The sequence below is a fragment of the Camelina sativa genome, chromosome 7, assembly GCF_000633955.1.
Source record: "Camelina sativa cultivar DH55 chromosome 7, Cs, whole genome shotgun sequence".
Classification (NCBI taxonomy): domain Eukaryota; kingdom Viridiplantae; phylum Streptophyta; class Magnoliopsida; order Brassicales; family Brassicaceae; genus Camelina; species Camelina sativa.
This window is the reverse complement of record NC_025691.1, coordinates 15,867,429-15,878,742: the sequence shown is the minus strand read 5'-3', so window position 1 is coordinate 15,878,742 and position 11,314 is coordinate 15,867,429. Positions and strand designations below refer to the sequence as shown.

The following is an 11,314-nucleotide window of genomic DNA, read 5'->3' as shown; positions in this document are numbered from 1 at the left end:
GCCACCAGCTCCATCCACCGCCTCTGCCTCAAGTTCAGCTCGGGCTGAGTGAATATATACTTCAGACTCTTATGATCTGTAAACACTTGTACCTTTGCACCATAAAGATAAGATCTCCAAATCTTCAGGGCAAAAACTACAACACCCATCTCCAAGTCATGAGTAGGATAGTTGTCCTAATGCTTCCGCAACTGCCGCGAAGCATAGGCAATCACCTTCCCTTGCTGCATCAACACACATCCCAAACAAACTCGGGATGCATCTGTATAAACCACATAGGGTTCTTCTTGCTCATGCAAAGCCAACACCGGAGCAGTAGTCAACATCTCCTTCAGGTTTGCAAAGCCTTTCTCACACTCCTGTGACCAAACAAAAGGAACATCCTTCCCTGTCAACTTAGTCATAGGACGTGCTCTACCCGCAAACCCCTGCACAAACCTCCTGTAATATCCTGCCAACCCGAGAAAACTCCTGATCTCCGTGGCATTCTGCAGTCTTGGCCAATCCCTGATAGCCTGAATCTTCTCTGGATCTACAGAAACCCCATCTGCTGACACAATATGACCCAGAAAACCCATCTCACGCTGCCAGAAACTACGTTTGCTCAACTTAGCAAACAACTTCTGCTCCCGCAGCTTCTCCAGAACTGCCCTCAAATGCACTGAATGCTCCTCAGGACTCTTAGAATAGACCAGGATGTTGTCAATGAAAATGATGACAGACACGTCCAGAAACTCCTGAACCACGCTGTTCATCAATCTCATAAACGCAGCCGGTGCGTTAGTCAACCCAAAAGGCATCACCACAAACTCATAATGCCCATACCTCTTCTTGAAAGCAGTGTTCCTCACATCTGCCTCATCTATCGGGATCTGATGATAACCCGACGCCAGATCTATCTTGGAGAACCAAGTAGCACCTCTCAACTGATCCAACAACTCATCGATCCTCGGAAGAGGGTACTTGTTCTTCATAGTGACCCGGTTCAAACCCCTGTAATCGATACACAAGCGGAAATTCCCATCTTTTTTTTTAACGAATAACACCGGCGCTCCCCACAGTGATACACTAGGACGGATGAATCCCTTGCTCAACAAATCCTCTAGCTGCTTATTCAGCTCTGCCATCTCTGCTGGAGCCATCCTGTAAGGAGCCTTGGATAACGGCGTCGTCCCTGGTTCCAGTTCAATCGTAAAAGGATCAGACCGAGAAGGTGGTAATCCCTGCAACGACTCTAACACATCCTCAAACTCCTCTACAACCGGAATACCGCTAACCGTAGACTTCCCAACTGACTCCAGCATAGATATCGTAACCAAATAAACCTCACGGCCCTTCTCGATCATCTTCCCAGCCTGAATGGCCGAGATCACGAGACTCCCCGAAGTCGGTCTAATCCCCTGATAAACCAACTTCCCTCCTGAGCGCTCAAACTCCACTCTACCCCGATGACAATCCAGGTGAACCATATGCCGATGCAACCAGTCCATCCCCAAAATCACATCATACAACTCCACAGGGCTGATAAGCAAATCCNAAACTCGGGATGCATCTGTATAAACCACATAGGGTTCTTCTTGCTCATGCAAAGCCAACACCGGAGCAGTAGTCAACATCTCCTTCAGGTTTGCAAAGCCTTTCTCACACTCCTGTGACCAAACAAAAGGAACATCCTTCCCTGTCAACTTAGTCATAGGACGTGCTCTACCCGCAAACCCCTGCACAAACCTCCTGTAATATCCTGNATGCACTCTCCGCACACTGCAGGGTAATGAAGCTATGAGAAGCTCCCACCAACAAGGTCCCTACACAAACCTCATGTGTTGAGAACCTAACNGTCCGCAGCGGTAGGATCTGTACCTCCCAAAAACCGCTCGGTACAAATACGACCCATCTTTGTCAGCATACTGATATAACGAGAATGGACCCCCACATCCGCAGCCACTGGCTGCCGCTCCTCCGCCACCACTGGTGGCACTACCCGAGCTTGAGCCGGTGCCACAAGCGGCAACCGCTCAATCAACTGTGCCAGCAAAGCCGCAAGGTCGACACCCGGGACTCCACCTGTTGGAACACCCGCACCTAGGGCCCTAACATCACCGGCTACTAGAGCATCAACACCNAAGAATTCACGAAGGTAAAGTACCCGAAATTATACCTGTGATCGCTCCGACACTGGTCCCGCCAGTCTCAACAGTCGTGTACACCAGTGGCGCATGCTCAATCCGTGCCACCGGCTGCCCTCCCGGCTGCACCTGCCGCAACGCCACCACCGCTACCGGCTGCAACTTGGGACAATAGGGCCTGATGTGCCCCGGCTCCCTACAATGATAGCACACACGATCTGCTGCTGTCTGAGCACTCCTCTTGGGACAGCTACCAACCTTGTGATCCTTGCCTCCACACCCGAAGCAAATCAAACCACCCGGCCTCTGCGTAGCCTCCCATCTCCTCTTGGTTCCCTGCACAGGCTTGCCGCCCCTGCTAGAACCTCCCTGATGCTGAGCCTTACTAGGCTGAACTGCTGGGCTAGCCGCCACTGACTGTGCTCGGATATCCTCCTCAATCCCTGCTGTAGTCTCAACCAGCTCTGCACGCGTAGCATAACTCTTCCCTCTACAGTGAACCCTCAAATCATCACGTAGGGCCCTCAAAAACCTTCTGATCTAAGCTTCCTCAGACTCCATATCCCGACCCCCATACCTCAAAAGTCGACTGAATTCTAGGTCAAGCTCCCGCACTGACCGAGTCCCCTGAGCTAGCTGAAGGAACTGCACCTCCAACCTATCCAGTGCCTCTCTAGGGAAATACTTGCGGTTGAACTCCAAAACAAAGTCAGCCCAAGTCATCTCCCTCTGCACTCTCCTGGATGCCACAGAACTCCACCACAATTGAGCACCACCAGTCAAATGGTGGACCCCAATGTCCATCCAAAACTCCTCAGGACATTTCAGAGTATGGAAGTTACGTTCCACACTCGTCCTCCACGCGTCCGCAGCGGTAGGATCTGTACCTCCCAAAAANTGGCTGCACCTGCTGCAACGCTGCCACTGCTACCAGCTGCAACTTGGGACACAAGGGCCTGATGTGCCTTGGCTCCCTGCAATGATAGCATACACGAGCTGCTGCCGTCGGAGCACTCCTCTTGGGACAGCTAGCAATCTTGTGATCCTTGCCCCCACATCCGAAGGACCTCGGACCACCTGGCCCTTGCGTAGCCTCCCATCTCCTCTTGGTTCCCTGCACAGGCTTGCCGCCCCTGCTAGAACCTCCCTGATGCTGAGCCTTACTAGGCTGAACTGCTGGGCTAGCCGCCACTGACTGTGCTCGGATATCCTCCTCAATCCCTGCTGTAGTCTCAACCAGCTCTGCACGCGTAGCATAACTCTTCCCTCTACAGTGAACCCTCAAATCATCACGTAGGGCCCTCAAAAACCTTCTGATCTAAGCTTCCTCAGACTCCATATCCCGACCCCCATACCTCAAAAGTCGACTGAATTCTAGGTCAAGCTCCCGCACTGACCGAGTCCCCTGAGCTAGCTGAAGGAACTGCACCTCCAACCTATCCAGTGCCTCTCTAGGGAAATACTTGCGGTTGAACTCCAAAACAAAGTCAGCCCAAGTCATCTCCCTCTGCACTCTCCTGGATGCCACAGAACTCCACCACAATTGAGCACCACCAGTCAAATGGTGGACCCCAATGTCCATCCAAAACTCCTCAGGACATTTCAGAGTATGGAAGTTACGTTCCACACTCGTCCTCCACGCGTCCGCAGCGGTAGGATCTGTACCTCCCAAAAACCGCTCGGTACAAATACGACCCATCTTTGTCAGCATACTGATATAACGAGAATGGACCCCCACATCCGCAGCCACTGGCTGCCGCTCCTCCGCCACCACTGGTGGCACTACCCGAGCTTGAGCCGGTGCCACAAGCGGCAACCGCTCAATCAACTGTGCCAGCAAAGCCGCAAGGTCGACACCCGGGACTCCACCTGTTGGAACACCCGCACCTAGGGCCCTAACATCACCGGCTACTAGAGCATCAACACCGCCCCCTCCGGCCACACACAATTGACTAACTCACATAATCAATCAAGACATGCAATCCTAAACATCACAACAGAAACCTAGTGAACCCAAACCTAGAACCGTAAGGGCTCTGATATCAAACTGAAACGACCTGACCCGTTTTTTTTTTTAAATAATAAATAATAAATATATAAATATAATATAATATAAATAAACTACAACTAGTGGTCCCATACCCACTAGCCACCTAACCAGAATCACAATCAACAACGGAATAACAATACCAATAACAATATCCAATAATATCCAATAATAAAACCAATACTATAGCATAAGCAATATCCAATAACAAGATAACCAATAATCCAATAACCAATCATCAGAAAACATGGAACCAACAACCTAGCAATGTTTCTAATGACTCAACTCTAGCAACCTAACAATGCCAGACAACATCCAATCGAGTCCCTAGAACATCCTCCTCTTCATTGCCTTGATTCCACGATCACACTTTGCCTTTACCTGCACCACAAACACAAATTGGGATGCATGAGTATTTCATAAACACTCGGTGAGGCAATCCTCCCATCTACTGGGCTATACACACAAGCAATAAGATCTCTACATGCCACAAACAACAAACAATACAAACAAACCGGGCAATATGCAAAGCAGACACGTCATCGTCGTAACTGAGGAAGGGTGTCAACCGATACCAAGTGGTGTCGATCGACACCGACACTCGACAAGAACCCGAAACCCTAGTGGTGTCGACCGACACCTCCACCTGGTGTCGATCGACACTCGCGAAAGTCATCGAGCTGTCCTCGCTTTCGTGTCGACCGACACCCCAACTGGTGTCGATCGACACCGATGCCAAGCATCGATTTCCTTCGATCAGAAACTCCGAATCTCGCCTTCAACCTCCTCCAATCCGCTCCATGAATTCCCAGAAGCAAAACCCAGCCACAACAGTCGCAAAAACCAAAGGAAACTCAACAGAAACAGTCACATAAGCACAAAATCACAAAGAAACTAGAGATCTTAGCTTAGATAAGCCATGTTCATGCACTCACCTCTTTGTAGAAAGATTCAGACCAATAGCAACGAATCCAACCCTCCTAGCAAGCCTCTAGATCCTTCCTAGCTCCAAATCTCACAAGAACAGCCAAGGAATCTCCAAATCTCACTCACAAACTCAAGAACACTTGTTTTCTCTCTTTTCCTCTCCTAAACGATAAACGACGACCAAATAAAAGCCAAAACCCTTCTTTTCGTCGATTTCCACTTAAGTATCTCGGTTCAATGGTTCTCCTTACTCCAAACCGACCAAAATCGACAATTAAATTAATATGGTCGAACCGTAAGGGCTCTGATATCAAACTGAAACGACCTGACCCGTTTTTTTTTTTAAATAATAAATAATAAATATATAAATATAATATAATATAAATAAACTACAACTAGTGGTCCCATACCCACTAGCCACCTAACCAGAATCACAATCAACAACGGAATAACAATACCAATAACAATATCCAATAATATCCAATAATAAAACCAATACTATAGCATAAGCAATATCCAATAACAAGATAACCAATAATCCAATAACCAATCATCAGAAAACATGGAACCAGCAACCTAGCAATGTTTCTAATGACTCAACTCTAGCAACCTAACAATGCCAGACAACATCCAATCGAGTCCCTAGAACATCCTCCTCTTCATTGCCTTGATTCCACGATCACACTTTGCCTTTACCTGCACCACAAACACAAATTGGGATGCATGAGTATTTCATAAACACTCGGTGAGGCAATCCTCCCATCTACTGGGCTATACACACAAGCAATAAGATCTCTACATGCCACAAACAACAAACAATACAAACAAACCGGGCAATATGCAAAGCAGACACGTCATCGTCGTAACTGAGGAAGGGTGTCAACCGATACCAAGTGGTGTCGATCGACACCGACACTCGACAAGAACCCGAAACCCTAGTGGTGTCGACCGACACCTCCACCTGGTGTCGATCGACACTCGCGAAAGTCATCGAGCTGTCCTCGCTTTCGTGTCGACCGACACCCCAACTGGTGTCGATCGACACCGATGCCAAGCATCGATTTCCTTCGATCAGAAACTCCGAATCTCGCCTTCAACCTCCTCCAATCCGCTCCATGAATTCCCAGAAGCAAAACCCAGCCACAACAGTCGCAAAAACCAAAGGAAACTCAACAGAAACAGTCACATAAGCACAAAATCACAAAGAAACTAGAGATCTTAGCTTAGATAAGCCATGTTCATGCACTCACCTCTTTGTAGAAAGATTCAGACCAATAGCAACGAATCCAACCCTCCTAGCAAGCCTCTAGATCCTTCCTAGCTCCAAATCTCACAAGAACAGCCAAGGAATCTCCAAATCTCACTCACAAACTCAAGAACACTTGTTTTCTCTCTTTTCCTCTCCTAAACGATAAACGACGACCAAATAAAAGCCAAAACCCTTCTTTTCGTCGATTTCCACTTAAGTATCTCGGTTCAATGGTTCTCCTTACTCCAAACCGACCAAAATCGACAATTAAATTAATATGGTCGAACCGGAAAAATCAATGGTGTCGACCAACACCCCCCTGGTGTCGATCGACACCCTCACCCAAAACACACAATTTGGTTTGCGGGTGTTACATTCATGCTTGGATAAAAAACTGCAAAAGGCCTTTGGTGTTTGGAGTCAAAAGCTGAAATCTGATGAATCTGATGGTTGATAAGGCGATTTTCTCGCCTGAAACTTTTTAGATTTGGTCGGCGTTTCAGCTCTGGTGTGAAAGGCGATGATGAATCGGTCGCGTGTTTCTTTCGCACACCATATTTGTATTACACGTGTTGTACATGTGTCACTTCTTAACCCATTTGTTTTTTGGTTGTAATGTTTTATTGGGTTAATTGGGCTTCATGTGTAATGGGCTCTTTCACCTTGTAACCCATTTATGGGTTTTAAACTTTTTATGGAAAAAGTTAACGGCAAAAAAAAAAAAAAATTAAAAACTAGTTTTACTATTTTTTGGGAATCTATTTAGCTCTCAAATCTTGAACGGAGAAAAAATTTGGTTTTTGAAAAACAAAATCCAAACACTACTGTAGAATTTACTTGCCATTCCAGGCTTTAGTATTTTCTAATCCGGCTTGGTTTGAATAAAAGTCGCTCAATAATGATTAGATAAGGACAGTTAATGGACTTGGCCTATTTAGAAGCTCACCACATACCCATGTAACCCATCTTACGTAAAACAAATTTCGTAGTAAATTAAGTGATAGTTTTGTTGTCTTATGTATTTTGGCATTGTTTGCGACAAAATCATATTGAAAATCTTCTCTTAATAAGTGAAAGAGAGACTGTTGAAAAAATGAAAGAGTGAGAATAAGAATGAGACAAAGATGTTTTTGTGCCCATGAGAATGGATTGTGAGTGGAGATGATAATAATATCTAGACAGTCCTTTAATTGTTTTTGTCTTGACATATCATCGACCATTTTGAGTCTTAGCTACGTTTTCACTTCTATGTGTCACTCTCCATGCTAGTACCCTAATAACGTACTAAATGAATAGAAGTTATAACTTCCATGAAGTATGTGAATAATAAAGTTAAAGATATTATCTGCAAAATAACAAGAGTAATTAATAAATTTTTTTATTGGAGTACGTACTGTCGCTGCAAGTTGTAAAGATTTGGATTGAAAATGGACAAATACTTTTATGCAAACTTTTGTTTTTTCAATCATTCATCCATTGCTACCTGTACGATACATACAAACTTATGTTCTTTGAGGGCTATCTTTAAGATTCTGGGTTTCTTTCAACAAACCGTATGTTAAGGAACTTGTTTGACAAAAAAAAAAAAGAACTTGTTTTTTTTTAAAAAAGCACCACATGTTAAGTATCTTGAGTTCTTACACACATGATGAAATTGAGTTTGAGAATGTAATTATATATACTAGCTATAGAAGAATATGTCAATCAATGAAGAATAACTCTATGATTCTCACGATAAAATGCTTTTACAGTTGTGCCTTTTGCAATTTCGATAGAGAGCTTATTCATTAGATCAAACATCAAAATATTATTCCCTTCACAGCCTCTTGTTGGTGCAGGAATTGACATACACGACATACCCATCTAAACCAAAGATAGACCAGATAATTTTGAAATCTGATTAAACCAGGAAATCTTGGGTAAAGCCTGTTAAATGAGCTTGTGGGTAAAAGCCCACATACATCACTTATTTCACCTCCCAAGCCGATGTCACACCTTCAAACACACAAAAGGAAAATATGCAAGACAAGACTATAAAAAAAGATATAGTCATAGATTTAAAGAAGTTTTTCTCATCTTGTAATCTAAATATTTTATATAAATAAGAAGGCTTTTCCCCTGTGAAGGACATCCGAAAATTAATACAAAAAATTCTAGTTCTTGAGAGAAATCTACATTGTTTCTTAAGAGATTTGAATTCTTCTTTATTTCAAGTTTTGAATCGAGTTTTGAGAGAGATTGTTAAGTGAATTTGTTTCCCCCTTAAAAAAATTCATTGTGAGAATCCTGGATTCTACAATTGGCACCGCCTGTGGGGACTCTTACACAAGAGTTCTATCTTTTTTATTCTCTCTACCACCAAAGTTAAGACAAACCAGAAGATCAACAAAAGTTCAACCATATATCCGAACTGCCTCCTTACAAGGCGATTTCCCGGAAGCTTCTGACGAACTTGTAGACGAGTAACCCAGCTACGGATTGCACCAAAAACCAGCTTTCTGTAGAACTTCATTTTGTTTCAATCAGAGCTCTCTTCTCAGAGATATCACTGTTTCTTTACAGCAAACTCTATCCGTCAAACAAAGATCTGTCTGTTTTCGACCAGTCAGTATCGCGACGATTTCCCAGCTAAGTCCAACAAACTAGGTTATCAATAACCTACTTATGGATTGCTCCAAGAATCATCTTTCCAATTGACCCAATTTTGTCCTATTTGAACTGTCTGCTCCGAGATATCATTGTTTCTTTGCAGCAGTCACAAATTCGTCTTTATCATATCTGTAAGTCTCAGGATCGGTTTCCTGGAAATGTACAATGAACTAGGTTATTAATAACCTATCTATGTATTTCCCCAAACATTGACTTTCCAGAAAGTCAGATCTCATCTCCATCGGAGGTGTCTCCTTAGAGTTATCACCATATATCTGAAACACATCCAGTCTGTTGAAATACAGATCCATTGGTATGCAACAAGTTAGATCCATGACGAGCTTCCCGGCAAATTACAACGAACTAGGTTATGAGTACTTATCATTGATTTTTCTGATTCTTAGCGTTACTGAAAATCTGATATCGTTTCAGTCGGAGCTATACTCATAGAGTTATTGATGTTTCGTTGCAACATATGCAGTTTATCAAAATAAATATCTATCGTTATAAGACCAGCCGAACTCGAGATTGATTTTTACATGGAGTACTATGAAACAGGTTACGCATAACCTCAGGTTACGCATAACCTATCCACATATTGGCCTGAACATCAGATTTCCGGAAAGCCTAACCATGGCAGAATCCAAGCTCTGAAATAAGAGTTATTGCATATTCTGTGCAACAAGTTTAAAACCCTAAACACAGACCAACAAACTTTGGAATCAGTTTTCGAGCAAACAAAAGTAACCGGGAGCTCGTCAACAATTGACTACTTGTTAGGAACTTATGGTCAAGATACAGCTCGACATCAGCCTGCCTAGATACAACCCACTGCCTAACAGCTCGTCAGAAACCTGCTGAATGCAGCACGACTTAGTCAGCAATTTCATACTCGATCGAGATGGAACCTAGAGTCCATCCATATATCAACTTGAAGCCCTGAGTCTTATCTTTCTAACAAGATATCTCCCAATCTTCAGGACGGTTCTCGAGTGCCCTCGCCTAGCAACAAGAGTTAAGCATCTTGTTGACCGTCTCAACAGTGCTTAGAGTCGGTGAGCCTTTGATATGATCTTGATGATCGAGGACTGGCAGTATATCTTCGACAATTACACCTTGAGACGCAAACTTCGACTTGCCTCTATCTCTTCATCGTTCACTAGTTCGTCCTCAGAGAATTCATGTAGAGGCACAGAGGGATTGAGACAGGGCCTTTAATTGGCAGGTCGGAAGGATCTATAACGTTTTCATCATCATCCCAATCTGAATCATGATTCAGTTCGGGATCACAAACCTAATGGCCCGTGAAGATTAAGCTTCGCCTTTCAACCTAATGGTATGTGAAGATTGAGCTTCGTCTTCCGACCTCCAAGCTGCCAGTCTAAAGTTGTGAACTAGCTGCTCAACAATGAGGAGTGAACTTTGGTATTTGTAGAATGAAGTGGGAGAACAACATACAAAAATTCATCATGAACTACATGGCATTTCGGCATCCGACCTAGATGTTGATCATTGACACGTCTCAACTTGGATTGATGACAGAAACGGTGCACATGCTTAATGTAATTAATTAGGTTTTTCTAACGTCTAGGTCATATATTCTTTCCTACAGTTCAACAACTCGAATGAATATTCAAATCTATCAAACTGGGGGAGACTAATTGTTGGTGCAAGAATTGGTACCTACGACATACCGATCTAAACCAAATATAAACCGAATAATCTTGGAATCTGATTAAACAAGGGAGCCTTGGGTAAACCCTGTTAAATGGTGTAACACCCGTGAACCAAAAAGTGGATTTGTAGCATGGGTGTCGCTCGACACCATGTCTGGTCGGGTGGTTCGGTTTGATTTTGGGATTCTTCGGTTTAAGCTGGTTCAATTTTAGGGATTTTAGAGGTCGTATTTAAGGAGGGAGGTCGACTTTCGGGTCGAGTTTTAACCTATTTATCACCTCTAGTGAAAGAACGTTCTCTAAAAAAAAATATAGAGAGATCTTGAAATCTATTTATTTAAGCTTTTGTGCCTATTCCTTGTGGGTTCTATTCGTGGGAGTGAAGATAAGAGGTAGGAAGCATGTTAGAAGCGTTCAGGGATGTTTTTTTCGTTGTTGGTTGGTTGAAATTCTCCTGCTAAAGAGGTGAGTGCATGGTCATGGCTGATCTAAGCTTGATATTCCTTTGTTTTGCTTGTTTTATGCCTGTTTGGTTGTTTCGTGCTTCCCATGAGTTTTTCGGGCTTTTGGGTAAGTTTCGGACGATTTGGACCAGTTGGAAAAGGAAGATTCGATTTTTGGTTTTGAGCAGAACGTGTCT

The 11,314-nt window shown here is 43.9% G+C and overlaps 1 protein-coding gene across 1 annotated transcript; it reads right to left on the bottom strand.

Annotated features, from left to right (window-relative positions):
• On the bottom strand, positions 606-2,448 carry LOC109125451 (RNA-directed DNA polymerase homolog; the record flags this gene model as incomplete). The annotated part of the gene is made up of 4 exons (XM_019227079.1): positions 2,385-2,448; positions 1,982-2,106; positions 1,563-1,649; positions 606-1,007 (listed from the first exon to the last, which is right to left on the bottom strand). Coding segments are annotated over exons 1-4 (678 nt in total), but the record flags the coding sequence as incomplete, so codon positions are not given.